The sequence below is a fragment of the Vulpes vulpes genome, chromosome 4, assembly GCF_048418805.1.
Source record: "Vulpes vulpes isolate BD-2025 chromosome 4, VulVul3, whole genome shotgun sequence".
In the NCBI taxonomy this organism is placed as follows: domain Eukaryota; kingdom Metazoa; phylum Chordata; class Mammalia; order Carnivora; family Canidae; genus Vulpes; species Vulpes vulpes.
The window spans coordinates 38625240-38641038 of record NC_132783.1 but is presented as its reverse complement, the minus strand read 5'-3'; the positions used below and the strand labels follow the sequence as shown (position 1 = coordinate 38641038).

General features: G+C 37.4%; 1 protein-coding gene across 4 annotated transcripts in view; it reads right to left on the bottom strand.

The window, feature by feature from the left end:
- The window catches only part of TBCK (TBC1 domain containing kinase), a 219810-nt gene that overhangs the window by 117526 nt on the left and 86485 nt on the right, over positions 1-15799 (bottom strand). For all 4 annotated transcript variants that reach the window (XM_026017616.2, XM_026017615.2, XM_072755530.1 and 1 more), the window contains 4 exons: positions 8797-8859; positions 8169-8295; positions 6491-6541; positions 5108-5191 (listed from right to left, as the gene is read on the bottom strand). In XM_026017616.2, the coding sequence (XP_025873401.1) occupies positions 5108-5191; positions 6491-6541; positions 8169-8295; positions 8797-8859 (325 nt within the window). The remainder of the gene's footprint in view (positions 1-5107; positions 5192-6490; positions 6542-8168; positions 8296-8796; positions 8860-15799) is intronic.

Sequence of the window (15799 nt, the reverse complement as noted above, 5' to 3'; positions counted from 1 at the left end):
TGGTTATTGTGAAGATACATAATAATAAAAGACTGAATAAATGTGACTTATATTTTGCAGTTAAGAACAGAGGACTGGGGAGTTTTCATGACTATTTAGGATTATTCTCTAGGTTATGACATAGCCAGCCTCATAATTTAGGTTTTCAGGTTCCTAGCTGAAAAGGTTTCTAGCTGTATGTTTTTCCAGATGTGCCACAAAAAGGGATATCTCAAAAGAGCAGAAAGTAGGAGTTGTAGAAATATTGGAGAATATGGTAAGAAAAATTCCAGGTTATCTGTGTCTTTCTGAAGGAAGACAGACATTCACTACTTCTCAGGGATGCCCCTGGAAATGACATGGAAGATGCTGAAGAGTTCAGAATGATGGAATGAAGCATTTGTAATGCTGAGAAGAGAAAAAAAGACTGAGGTGGGAAATTTTTAAGCTTGTTTTCAAATGCAGTTTTGTTATGTGAATAAACCGTACCTTGTTTATATTTGGTTTAAAACAGTAGTTCTTGGGGATCCCTGGGTGGCTCAGAGGTTTAGTGCCTGCCTTCGGCCCTGGGCATGATCCTGGGGTCCCGGGATCGAGTCCCACATCGGGCTCCCTGCGTGGGGCCTGCTTCTCCCTCTGCCTATATCTCTGCCTCTCTCTGTGTGTCTCTCATGAATAAATAAATAAAATATTTAAAAAAAAATAAAAATAAAACAGTAGTTCTTTTAAGAAAATAAGAACTATATAAAATTGCATTTTAAAACTCTGATAAATCAATCATCAAAACTGCTTTTCCTTTATCAAATAAAGGTCAATACTTGGAACTACTACTATTGCTATTTTTGAGCCATCTCCCTATTCAAATCTACACTATGGTTAGGTGTCTGTAAATATGGCTGTTATGTGGTGTCACATGATAAAGTACTTCCCATAGGTTTAAAAAAAAGACAATAACTCAATGAACATTTTCTCTTAGTAATTTCAACTTCTTCTTTCAATAAAGTAGATCAAACCAATTACTTGGTGAAAATAACCTATAAAAATATTGTCTGCTTTTTTTGGTTTTAGTTTTTAAAGTACCTTATTTTTAATATTTAAAGAAATAGTACTAAATCTATGACAATCTGTTAATATAAGTTGCCTTCCCCCTCTTTTCCTCAATTAAAACTTTGCTTCTACCTGGGTGTTTTTTGTTGTTGTTGTTGTTGTTTTTAAATTTTATTTATTTATTCATGATAGTCACACAGAGAGAGACAGAGAGGCAGAGACACAGGCAGAGGGAGAAGCAGGCTCCATGCAGAGAGCCCGATGTGGGACTCGATCACGGGTCTCCAGGATCGCACCCCGGGCCAAAAGCAGGCGCCAAACCGCTGCGCCACCCAGGGATCCCTATCTGGGTGTTTTATGTAAGGGATGAATTACTGAATTCTACTCCTGAACCTACTATTACACTGTATGTTAACTAATTGGAATTTAAAGTAGTACTTGAAAGAAAAACAACAAAAAAATAAAATTTTGCTTCTAATGAGCGTATTGTATTGTATAATTATTTACCTATAAGCAACGATACATATTTTATAAAAAGGAGCACCAAGAAGCACTAGAAAGAAAAGATGAGGTGGTGCTGTTCTCAATACCATGATAAAGCTGAATTCTGGATCTAATTTGAACTTTTACCTATGGTTGTTGGGTAAAGAATAGGTATTTGATTAATACTTTTCTTGACTTGGTGTTTATAGCAACAGAATACATTCTATCAACTGTCTCATCTTTTCTCTGAAAACAAGAAAGTTACAGTTCACATCAGCTTCAAGAGTTACAGATTGAAGTGAAAACTCAGGTCAGATCCCAATGCCCCATTGTTTAATTTTCTTTCCAATTCTAATTAGCAAAGTATGTTTACAGTCCTAACTTACCTAGGAGCTAGAGGTACACAACATCAATAATTGTAAGCATTCAGCTATATGTTGATGAAAGCATATAGTTATTAACTTTTAAAAAGTACACTTTGTTTTAAACTACAAAACCATGCCTCAGGCAATTCCCCACAGCTATGCTCTAGTTTATTAAATATCATTCTTACCTAAGCCTGATAAAAGATAATTACTATGTGGTATTATGTGGCTAAGTAAGGATGGACTGAAGAAACCTAATCCATCATGAAAACATATTCCTTGTATTCTGCCAAATATCCATAGTGGATTTATGATATATGATACGTGCTAATAATTGCATATATATGTATAAAATATACACAAATACATAAGTATTTATATAAAATATACACATAAATATGTATATACATTTATATTATTATATACTACATATCATCTTATGGAAATATGAGTCATAAGGCTGGCAAAAGTTTTGGTTGCTCAGGACAAACTTTGGAATGAGATATACTATGGTTTGTTTTATTTGGAAAAAATTTTTTAAGGTAGGATATAGTAGAACTGATGAAGTCAGCACTAGGTGATATTTTGAGTTATTTCAAAAATGTATTTAAAGGTTCCCTAAAGTAAATTAAAAAAAAAATTGAAGTGTGTATGTCCTTTGATTTAGAAATCAACTTCAGAGAATTTAAGGGTAGTACAGATAAATAGACCAGTAGTCAAAATAAAACAAAGAATTTCAAGGAGAGGTACTTGGGTGTCTCAGTTGGTTAAACATCTGCCTTTGGTTCAGGTCATGATCCCAGGGTGCTGAGATCAAGCCCCACATTGGGCTCCCTGCTCAGCACGTAGCCTGCTTCTCCCTCTCCCACTGCCTGCTGCTCTCCCTGCTGTGCTCGCTTGCTCTCTCTCTCTGTCAATAAATAAGTAAAATCTTTTTTTAAAAAACAAAAAATTTTAAACATAGAGTGAGTGAACTAGCTAGATATTTAAAACAAAAATTCAAGGATATTACTGCTGACTCTTAAAATGTTCATAGAACATTCTAATTGTGATTTCTAATAATGAAGATATACATCTAGAACCATAATAATATCCCTTAAATAGTATTTTCTAACAGGTGACCTATGTAAGGGTAAATGTTATGTTATTCTTTAAGAAGAAAATCAAGATATTTTTGAAAATTCCCCTTAGACTTCTTTTTTTTCCCCCCCTTAGACTTCAAGTGAAGTTTAATCTTGCACTACTGCACAAAATCATGTGTAATATACATTTTTTTGTTTTAGTGAAACTTTATACCTTTTAATTTTTTGCAATGAGATATAAAATAAAAATAGTTTTTTTCCCTTTTATTACTTCCAAATTAAAAATTCTTATACCTCTCTTTAAAACAGATTCTTAATTCATTACATACTTTTCAAATGACAGTGTAAGTATTTTGTATGACACTCATATTTTTATGCAGCTATTTATAAATAAGTCATCTGTTTGTTCTCAAAAACAATTTCAGAATATGGATACAAGATGAAATTTAGAAAGTTCCCACACATGGGAACATTACTTGATTAGTAACAAATAATCAGCATACTGTTTCACCTCCTTCTTTAGTTTTTTTGGATTTCACGCAATAGACTTGACTACTGGCTGTTTTATTAACCCATTCTGGATGTTTTTACTGTAGTTCTCTTCTTTGTCCTCTGTCTTAAGGATATTTTAATCCTTTTCTGCCAAGTAAATTCCTACTTAAATTTCCAATTCATCAATAAATATTCTCTCTTTAATGAAACCTTTCTAGACATATTCTCTCTTCCCTTTGCTACCAAAAAGAATAGAAAATTTGAGAAAACACAAAATTACTTCCCAACTTCATCCTCTGTGCTAATATAGTAGTATGTAATGTTTATTTCATTGACTTACAAGTATTCATTTTCGTATTTATGAGAAAATTATTAACACAAAAATAAACTTTAAATAATAGTGTAGTCTTTTAATTACAATATTAAATGTTAAAATATACTACTGATTAACAACTAAGAGTAGTTTTGGCCTTTCTAAGTCCCTCCAAATTCATGTTGTGTACACTATGGTTTCTCTTGTACTTATATGAAACACGATCTTGTCCTGTTTATCTGTTTAAACAGATTTTATGCCTTTTTAAAGTGTATTTTAAAAGTCTGCAGTTAAAAAAAAAATAAAAGTCTGCAGTTAAAAAGTATAAAAACTCATTTTTCTCAAGTTGGAAATTCATTATCAACATAAAATATCTGTATTATAAAACAATTACTAGAAAAAACTTTTTGGAGGTAAATAATTTCTATATTTTGAAATAGGAATCTATACAGAACTAAAAGAAAAACACATGTAATAGAAACTATGGAATATGGCCCTTTAAGAGCTAGCTAATTCATTTTATAAGTTCTGATTTAATTGCCCCCCCCCTTTTTTTTTGAGGATTCTCCAAATATCTTCATCTTTCTTAAAGTATAGGAATCTAGCTAGGTGCTGTTGCTTTAACAAAGGCCTGATAAATTTGGGAAAAGATTATTTCCAGGCTTTTGACATGAAAGTTCAGTTAATATTATGGATTCATGTTAGCTTTAAAAATAACAGCATTATTTCTGACTTTACTTAACTAAAGATTAAGGAATCACCTTTTGTGATACACAAATACTCACCTGAATATTTTCTATCTTTAATTGTTTAATTGTTTCAATTTGTTTTGGTCACTATTTGACAAGTTATTTGCATTGTATAGTCTATGAAATCTTGGTATCGTCCAAAGTGCTGTTATTAAATCCACTCATTTTGGTATTGCTGGAATCTTAAAGAGTATATGCCAATTCTATAATAAATATCACTGATAAAGGTAATAAGGAAACTATGAATAAGTATGGAACATATCTCAATAAGATATAAGATACACTCTTATAACACATAACTTCATAAATTCTCAGAAGTTGACATTACATGACTCTTGAAGTTGGATTTACTAAATTAACATAAAAGCAAAAAGCAACTTCCTTTCTATAAAACATATTTGTCTTTGGTTAGTAGTATAAAAATATCATAATTCTCTATAGATTTGGAAGAAAGACTAAACTTAATGGTCTCTTTATCGGTTTTAGTGATGGGTTACATCATATTTTATTGGGTCACCATCATAAATGTAACTGAGTATTGTTACTTTTGACATAAGCACTTTCTTTGTAAAAAGGCAAGTAAAGACATTTGCTTACCTTGTATTACGTGTGAGTTGTCTTTCAAGAAGAAGTTATACAGGTATTTGGGGATAAAGGCAGACATACAAGCATAAGCCAAAGCTAAGAAAGAATAAGGCAAAGATATATAGCAAATTAGCCAATGGGGTAAATGACTAGAAGCCACTCAGCACACAATCCTTGAATCTACTATTAAACAAGAGTCATGTTAACAATTGATGGAAACACAAAATTAAGTGGGGAGGGTAACCCTCTGTCTTTAAAACAGAAATATTTTGGGCAACAAAAAATAACCACCCTAGTAATTTTTCAGTTTCAAATGAGAGTGGCAATCATTATCCCACAACAATAAAAACTTTTATTACCAGAAAAAAAATCTCTAAACTTCGTCATCATTAATGAGCCATACAGACCTCAAGATCCTTAATTTTTGTTGATACAAACAAAAGAGTCTGAGAACTTTGGATTTAGGAACTCTAGTCATAAATTGTTCTTTGAAACACAGATCTCATTTTTTGATCAATGTGTTATAATCGACTATGCTTGACTAAACATAGCAAAATCTCTGTTCTAGATTAATGAGTATTGATGTCAGAGAAGAGTGCATTTTAAAAAATCACTCAAATAGTGATATTATAGCTCTCTGGAATTATGCTATCTCTACTAAATTCCTGAAATCTTTGTAAATTCTGACATGAAATAGAATTTGAAAAAGATGGGAGATTTCAAGATTGAAATTTCTGGAGATTCATGATATATAGGGTAGCAGCCTCTCTGTGATATCATTAGTGATTAGAATCAATTAAATTTAACAAAGAGTTTTTGAAAAACCTTCTATAAAAGAGGCATTATAAAAAGGGGGCAGAAAATTAAAAAACTTGCCATAAAAAAAGCTACTAAACAAAGAAAGGGTTACTATATTAGTATATAAATAACTAAAAAACATACACAAGATACATTTCCAGAAATACAAGGTGCTATATGCATTCAAGAGGGAGAACAAGAAAAGTCTTCATTAAGGAATGACTGAAATGATCAGCTTTGGAGATACAAGACCACTATTTGTTTCTTTATAAACTATTTAGAAAGTATACATAGACTAAAGCTAATCTCTAAAAAAGTTAAAATTTTCTCCAAAGTTTCATTAAATGGTCATCTCAGAAGATGAATTCATATTTAGATTCTCCCTAAATTTCTAGTCATTGCTGGTCACAACTGAAACTCTAGTGATAGATTAATCTTACATCCTCTAAAATGAGTCTAACAGATTATTTCACAGAAATTTACAGTATCTACTATGAAGAGTCAAGAACCTTACAACAAAAACAAAAACCTTTCCTGTCTGAATAAAATATTTTGGAAAATATGTACAATGATTATTTAAACGATAAACAGGCTTACCTTCATTATTGAAATTTAAATATAGGAATGGAGCACAAAGTGAATCAAGACCTGATTACAAGGGGTTGGGGAGAAATAATTCAATAAATATAAATCAATATAAGTATATACACATACCTTATTCAGTTCCCCACATTACTTTTATATAGATTAAGCATTATAAGTATTACCCATCCAGAAATATATTACATCATTGGGTAGTGTGAAGCATAATTGATAATGACTGGTACATAGTAAATGCCCAATACAAATCAGCTATTGTTATTATCAATATTATTTTTTTAAAAAAAATTTTTTTAAATTTTTATTTATTTATGATAGTCAAAGAGAGAGAGAGAGAGAGAGAGAGAGAGAGAGAGAGGCAGAGACACAGGCAGAGGGAGAAGCAGGCTCCATGCACTGGGAGCCCGACGTGGGATTTGATCCCGGGTCTCCAGGATCGCGGCCTGGGCCAAAGGCAGGTGCCAAACCGCTGCGCCACCCAGGGATCCCTATTATCAATATTATTATGAGTTAAAGAGAGAAATATAGTAATCAAAAAATGTAAAATTGATAGAAGACTTAGAATATGGTCTCATCTCTGACCCTGTGTGATTTTGGCAATCATTTTAACATCTCTAAGCATATTTCCTTATCCTGGAGATGGAAATTTGTCTTACAAGTTTCTCTGAGATGATGAAAAGCAATCTTTTAGAAATTGTGAAGTAAAATACAAATATATTACATATTTCTTTTATTTAAAAAAATTTTAATAATACCTATTTCCTAGAATTTTTTTTTTAAGATTTTATTTATTTACTCATGAGAGACACAGAGAGAGAGGCAGAGACACAGGCAGAGGGAGAAGCAGGCTCCATGCAGGGAGCCCAATGCAGGACTCGATCCCGGGTCTCCAAGATCACACCCTGAGCTGAAGGTGGAGCTAAACCGCTGGCGCTGCCCTAGACATATTTCTTTTATTGATAACAATGCTATTCATATGTTGTCATGTTAAAGGAAGGCACATAAATCTATCTGATAATTGTTAGGAAGAAATGAAACTCTACAATGGACAAGGCTAGGAAGAATAATAGCTTCACTTTAAGTTTGGCCAGATAGATATTTAGATTTAAAAAATAAAAACTACTGTTCATAACAACAAATTAAAAAATAGAACTGGGAAGAATGGGCATCTTATTCTTGAAAATGAGAAGGGCTAAAAATCAAGGATATGGAACATCAAAATTATTTTTAAAAAAGAAGAGATAAAATGAGCATTTAGGGTGGTATCCTATTTTCTAATTCCTAATAACCGCGATAACCAAGTTATAAATCATTCAATGACAAGATTATCAATTAGCCCCAAATTATTTATGGTACAATATTATTCTATAATGTACATAAGGAATAAAAAAGTATCCCCGAAGATTACAACAGCACAGAATATTCTTCCTACTTTCCTAATCAACATTATGGCAAATTGTTTAATTAAATATCATACATTTAAATGATATCCACCAGGCATTTAGACAAAATTTAAAAAAAAAGTTCTTTCAAAAAATGGGTAACTTCAGTATCAACTTTCTTGAAAGCAAGGATATTTTGATATTTTGTTTCAATTTTTCAAATTGTTAGTCATGCAACATGCTCCAAATACTTCAAAAAGAGTCTTAATAATTGGGGGTGGGGAGGAAGTTACCTTGCCAATATACAAGATCAGGATGAGACACGACCCAAGCTTTTAATACACGCCTAAATTTTGCATGACCTTCTGGTGATGATAATAGTTCATCATACTGATGACACCGAGGAATGTCCACTTCAATCTGTAAAACAGTGAAACAATCAGGTAGAACTGGAATAGAGTCGTGATCTCCAATAGATGTCAAGATAAGGAAAAGGAAAGACTGTGTCTTGAATTTCAGAATAGAGCACTTACATAATCTTGGTGTCTGAAGATTTTAAATTTATGTTAGTCCTCTGGAAGCACCAAAAAAGTTGTATGTATACTTAAACAAAAAAACAGACCATTTCTAATGAAAAGGTATATATTAATATAGTTTTCAAAAAACCTTCCTTTACAATCTGGTCTAAATAAAGGGAAAATTCTTCAGATAAAAAAGTACATTAGGAAAAGTTACCTGCTCCTAACTCTTAAGAAACAGTTCTGAGTCACTAACTTGTGAATAAAATAAGAGCTATGCTTACTCTAATACTATATACATATGATGGCTGCTGAGTATTCATAATAAAATTTCTCCTATTTTCCTAAAATTTAAAGATTTGGCAGAACTATCTTAGGATGTTGAAGAAAATCTAAATCATACTTGTCTATCTGTAGGAATCGGAGTATCTTTATCAATTGCATCATACTTGGCATGAATAGCCCCCTGCAAAAAATAAGAGAAGATATATTATTATATCTAAATTGTCTAAATCATTGACTTAGACAAAATATAGTTCTTAGAAACATCTATCTTTGAAAATACAATCAATTAAAGATAGGCACATTCAAACCGAAAGCATCCTCTTGGAAAAATTCTTCATATCTTTGACAATCTGTGATGAAAGTCTGTGACATTTTGCCATTTTACTAAGGTGTCATTTGAATTGTACACACAGGAAGACAAATATGTTAAAAGAGTCACTTAGCTAACAGAGTATGCTTAGCTAATCTCCCAGCTCCCACAACACAGCACAGCCTTATTGTGCTCTATTCATTGTTATCCCATACATAGTACATTTCATGAATAAATTAAAAAAAAGGGGGGAAATTTTCCTGTTAAAGTTGGAAATAAAAACAAAAATAAAATTAAATTAAATTGTTTAAGGGAGTTCAGCACCTGGAGGAAGAGGTTTGGGATAAATTAAAGAATGAAATACCATGTGGAATCCCTAAGGGAATCATTAAGCAATTAAAAAGATAATTTACATTTTCCATTTATACCACTACGGAAGGAACAAGTGAATATACCATTTCAAATTTTGGTCATGTTGTATAGAATCAGGCATAGAACAATTCTTGATTCTCTGGTTTACTGTAATGGTAGAGAAAGAGCTAGGAATTTGGAATTTAATCTCTGATATTACACGCTATTAGCAACATCTCTGACACATCTACTTTAAGAGACATTTAGACAACTTGATCTTGGAAGTCCTCTTGAATTTCAGCACTTATATGGTTCTACAATTCTAATCATTACCATATGGTAGGTATAATAGGCATTCTTATCAAGCAACCAACCAAACTCAAAGATACAGACTTTCACAAACAAAATCAGTAATAAAGCAAAGACTTCTTTCAATAGAGAATTAAAAGGATTAAAAATTCTTGGGAGAATTCACACACACAAAGATAGGTGATATATATCCATAAGCTATCTGTAAGAGAATATAGGAAGGCAGGATGACAAACTGACAGGAAATGAATAAAAACTGGCAATGATTTGGCCCATTATTGTGATTGCTGTCACCAAAGTGTATTAATACTGCAAGTAACTCTGATAATATGAAACCTCTCCTCTTCTCACTGCCACAGATATGGTAGTATAGAAGACAAAGGAGTTATTTCTCTTGACAGCATGGTTCTGGTAAGATACATATGCCAAAAGGCACTAAATTACATTAACAATTTTTGAATAGATTCAAATTAGAGTGGAGAATTTCTTCTTATAAACAGGCAGTCCTGTTTCTAAATGAACATACTATATAAGCAGTACTATATACTTATAACTGATATATATTAAAATATTCTAATTTGGGGGGTGGGGCAAGATGGCAGAGGAGTAGGATCTCCAAGTGACCTGGCCCCACCAACTTACCTAGATAACTTTCAAATCATTCTGATAACCTACGAATTCGACCTGAGTTTAAAAGAGAACAGCTGGAACACTACAGGGAGAAGAGTTTGTGCTTCTAACAAGATAGGAAGGTGGTTAAAGAAAATAAAGAATCAAGCGGAGGAGGGACCCCCCCACAAGGAGCTGGGCTAAGGCCTGGTGGTGAAAGCCTCCAGGACAGGAAAGCCCAGCCTGGGAGAAGTGGGAACTTTAAAAATCTGCAGCGGATTTTTCCCGGACAGAGGGGCACTTAGCAGGGAAATCAGGCAGAACTGCAGGAGGGGCAGTGGGGCCTTCAGGTTCCCAGGGTCACTAACAGAGGAAGCGCTCCCCCGGAGAGAACGCCTCACACCCTGGGGGGCTGAGCTGGGTAAAGGACTGGAGCAAGCGCCCGGTGGGGCTTCGGGAGCAGCTCAGGTGGCGGCTCAGGGCAGAGGGGGCTGCATGGCCCAGGAGCACGATGCCAGCAGCGCAGGCCCTGGATTCCAGGGCACTGGGGGACACAGCCCAGGATCCTGTGCTCCCCCCAGGAGGGCAAAGGACAGTGAGGACACTCCTGCTGCCAGGTGCCCCCAAGGTGTGCAGATCAGCGACTCCACCCCCAGAGCACCCAGGCCTGAGTAGACTAGGAGACTGTGGTAGTTACTAGGGGAGCTGACTCCAGGGCTGGAGAGCTGGCCGCTGCCAGTGGTGTTTTTCCTTCTGGTGTCACCCTGTGCCTGGACGGAGCGGGGCCAAGAGGGAACAGGGGCCTCATGGGGTAAACAGCTCCCACTGAGTTGTGCACCTGGCAGGGGGCGGGTAGCTCCCCCAGGTACACACACCTGAGAATCAGCACAGCAGCTCCTCCCCCAGAAGAACAGCTAGAAGGACAGGGGAAGCACAAGTTCTTGATGGAGCAGTGCTGGAAGGCTCCAGGGGAAGTCGAGGGATTTACAGTATATAGGACTAGAGGATACCCCTCCTTTTTTTCTTTCCTCCTTTTTCCAGTACAACACATTTTTAGCCACTCTGCACTGAGCAAAATGACTAGAAAGAACTCACCACAAAAGAAAGAATCAGAAACTGTACTCTCTGTTACAGGGTTACAGAATTTGGATTCCATTTCGAGGTCAGAGAGCCAATTCAGAAGCACAACTATAAAGCTACTGGTGGCACTGGAAAAAAGCAAAAAGGATTCAAGAGACTTCATGACTACAGACTTTAGATATAATCAGGCCGAAATTAAAAATAGATTAAATGAGATGGAATCCAAACTGGAGGTCCTAACAACGAGGGTTAATGAGGTAGAAGAACGAGTGAGTGACACAGAAGACAAGTTGATGGCAAGGAAGGAAACTGAGGAAAAAAGAGAAAAACAATTAAAAGACCATGAGGAAAGGTTAAGGGAAATACACGACAGCCTCAGAAGCAAAAATCTACGTTTAATTGGGGTTCCAGAGGGTGCTGAGAGGGACAGAGGACCAGAAAGCATATTTGAACAAATCATAGCTGAGAAGTTCCCTATTTGGGGAGGGAAACAGGCATTCAGATCCAGGAGATAGAGAGGTCCCCCCCTAAAATTAATAAAAACCATTCAACACCTTGACATTTAATAGTGAAACTTGCAAATTCCAAAGATAAAGAGAAAGTCCTTAAAGCAGCTAGAACAAGAGATCCCTAACTTAAATGGGGAGAAATATTAGATTAACAGCAGACCTCTCCACAGAGACCTGGCAGGCCAGAAAGGGCTGGCAGGATATATTCAGGGTCTTAAATGAGAAGAACATGCAGCCAGCAAGGCTCTCATTCAGAATACAAGGAGAGATAAAGAGCTTCCAAGATAGGCAGAAACTGAAAGAATATGTGACCACCAAACCAGCTCAGCAAGAAATACTAAAGGGGGACCCTGTAAAAGAAAGAGGAAGTCCACAGAAACAATCCACAAAAACGGGGACTGAATAGGTATTACCATGACAATAAATTCATATCTTTCAATAGTAACTCTGAACATGAATGGGCTAAATGATCCCATCAAAAGACACAGGGTATCAGACTGGATAAAAAAGCAAGACCCATCTATTTTCTGTCTACAACAGACTATTTTAGACCTAAGGAACCTCCAGTCTGAAAATGAAAGGTGGGAGAACGATTTACCATTCAAATGGTCCTCAAAAGAAAGCAGGGGTAGGGAGGAGGGGCAAGATGGCGGAAGAGTAGGGTCCCCAAATCACCTGTCTCCACCAAATTACCTAGATAACCTTTAAATCATCCTGAAAATCTACAAATTCGGCCTGAGATTTAAAGAGAGACCAGCTGGAATGCTACAGTGAGAAGAGTTCGCGCTTCTATCAGGTAGGAAGACGGGGAAAAAAGAAAGAAAGAAACAAAAGGCATCCAAGGGGGAGGGGCCCCGCAAGGAGCCGGGCTACGGCCCGGGCAGTGCCCCCAGGAAAGGAGAGCCCCGTCCCGGAGGAGCAGGAACTGCACCAACCTTCCCGGGAGGAAAGGCGCCCGCAGGAAGTTAGAGCAGGACCCCAGGAGGGCCGGGATGCCCGTGGGCTCCCTGGGACACTAACAGACACCTGCTCGCACAGGAGAGTGTGCCATACCCTGCGGCCGAGCTCCTTAAAAGACAGCAGCGTGCACCGCTGGACCCGGAGCAGCTCGGAGGGGCTCGGGCGGCGATTCTGCACGGAGGGGGCTGCGCGGCTGGGAGCAGCTCGAAGGTGGCTCCGGCAGAGGAAGAGGCTCCGCACGGAGGGGCTTCGCGGCCTGGAGCAGCTCGGAGGTGGCTCTGGCAGAGGAAGAGGCTCCGTGCGGAGAGGGCTGCACTGCCGGGAGCAGCTTGGTGGGGCTCGGGCGGCGGCACTGGGGCGGGGGCTGCACGGCTGGGAGCGCGAATCCAACAGTGCAGGCCCCGGAGCACTGGGTGCCCGCACACAGCCCAGGATCTGGCCTTCCCCCGGACAGGCAGAGGCCAGGAGGGCCCAGGACAGCAATTATGCTCCTGCCCCGGAGCATCCAGGTCCCTGCAGACGGAGAGCTCCGGAGTTACTGCAGGGGCTAACTCCAGGGCTCCAGAGCTGGCCGCCACTACTGTGGTTGTTCCTCCTGAGGCCTCACGGGGTAAACAACACCCACTGAGCCCTGAACCAGGCAGGGGGCAGGGCAGCTCCCCCAAGTGCTAACACCTGAAAATCAGCACAACAGGCCCCTCCCCCAGAAGACCAGCTAGAAGGACAAGTTCCAGGGGAAGTCAAGGGACTTAAAGTATACAGAAACAGAAGATACACCCCCGTGTTTTTTTTTTCTTTTTCATTTCTCATTGCTTCCCCCACCCTTTTTTCCCCTTTCTTTCTTTTTTTTCTCTTTTTCTTCTCTTATTTCTTTTTTCCTTTTTTTCTTTTTTCTTTTTCTCTTTTCTTTCCTTCTTTCTCTCCTCTCGTTTTCTCCTTTTCCCAATGCAACTTGTTTTTGACCACTCTGCACTGAGCAAAATGACTAGAAGGAAAACCTCACCTCAAAAGAAAGAATCAGAAACAGTCCTCTCTCCCACAGAGTTACAAAATCTGGATTACAATTCAATGTCAGAAAGCCAATTCAGAAGCACTACTATACAGCTACTGGTGGCTCTAGAAAAAAGCATAAAGGACTCAAGAGACTTCAAGACTGCAGAATTTAGATCCAATCAGGCAGAAATTAAAAATCAATTGAATGAGATGCAATCCAAACTAGAAGTCCTAATGACGAGGCTTAACGAGGTGGAAGAACGAGTGAGTGACATAGAAGACAAGTTGACGGCAAAGAGGGAAACTGAGAAAAAAGAGACAGACAATTAAGAGAGCATGAAGACAGATTAAGGGAAATAAACGACAGCCTGAGGAAGAAAAACCTACGTTTAATTGGGGTTCCCGAGGGCGCCGAAAGGGACAGAGGGCCAGAATATATATTTGAACAGATCATAGCTGAAAACTTTACTAATCTGGTAACAGAAACAGGCATTCAGATCCAGGAAAAGAGAGATACCCCCCTAAAATCAATAAAAACCGTTCAACACCTCGACATCTAATAGTTAAGCTTGCAAATTCCAGAGATAAAGAGAAGAACCTTAAAGCAGCAAGAGACAAGAAATCCCTGACTTTTATGGGGAGGAATATTAGGGTAACAGCAGACCTCTCCACAGAGACCTGGCAGGCCAGAAACGGCTGGCAGGATATATTCAGGGTCCTAAATGAGAAAAACATGTAACCAAGAATACTTTATCCAGCAAGGCGCTCATTCAGAATGGTAGGAGAGATAAAGAGCTTCCAAGACAGGCAGGAACTGAAAGAATATGTGACCTCCAAACCAGCTCTGCAAGAAATTTTAAGGGGGACTCTTAAAATTCCCCTTTAAGAAGAAGTTCAGTGGAACAATCCACAAAAACAAGGACTGAATAGATATCATGATGACACTAAACTCCTATCTGTCAATAGTAACTCTGAATGTGAACAGGCTTAATGACCCCATCAAAGGGCGCAGGGTTTCAGACTGGATAAAAAAGCAGGACCCATCTATTTGCTGTCTCCAAGAGACTCATTTTAGACAGAAGGACACCTACAACCTGAAAATAAAAGGTTGGAGAACCATTTACCATTCAAATGGTCCTCAAAAGAAAGCAGGGGTAGCCATCCTTATATCAGATAAACTAAAATTTACCCCGAAGACTGTAGTGAGAGATGAAGAGGGACACTATCTCATACTTAAAAGAGCTATCCACCAAGAGGACTTAACAATCCTCAATATATATGCCCCGAATGTGGGAGCTGCCAAATATTTAAACCAATTAATAACCAGAGTGAAGAAATACTTAGATAATAATACACTTATACTTGGTGACTTCAATCTAGCTCTTTCTACCCTCGATAGGTCTTCTAAGCACAACATCTCCAAAGAAACAAGAGTTTTAAATGATACACTGGACCAGATGGATTTCACAGATATCTACAGAACTTTACATCCAAACACAACTGAATACACATTCTTCTCAAGTGCACATGGAACTTTCTCGAGAATAGACCACATACTGGGTCACAAAACGGGTCTGAACCGATACCAAAAGATTGGGATCGTCTCCTGCATATTCTCAGACCATAATGCCTTGAAATTAGAACTAAATCACAACAAGAAGTTTGGAAGGATTTCAAACACGTGGAGGCTAAGGACCATCCTGCTAAAAGATGAAAGGGTCAACCAGGAAATTAAGGAAGAATTAAAAAGTTTCATGGAAACCAATGAGAATGAAGATACAACCATTCAAAATCTTTGGGATGCAGCAAAAGCAATCCTAAGGGGGAAATACATAGCAATACAAGCATCCATTCAAAAACTGGAAAGAACTCAAATACAAAAGCTAACCTTACACATAAAGGAGCTAGAGGAAAAACAGCAGATAGACCGTACAGCCAGCAGAAGAAGAGAGTTAATTAAAATTCGAGCAGAACTCAACAAAATCGAGACCAGAAGAACT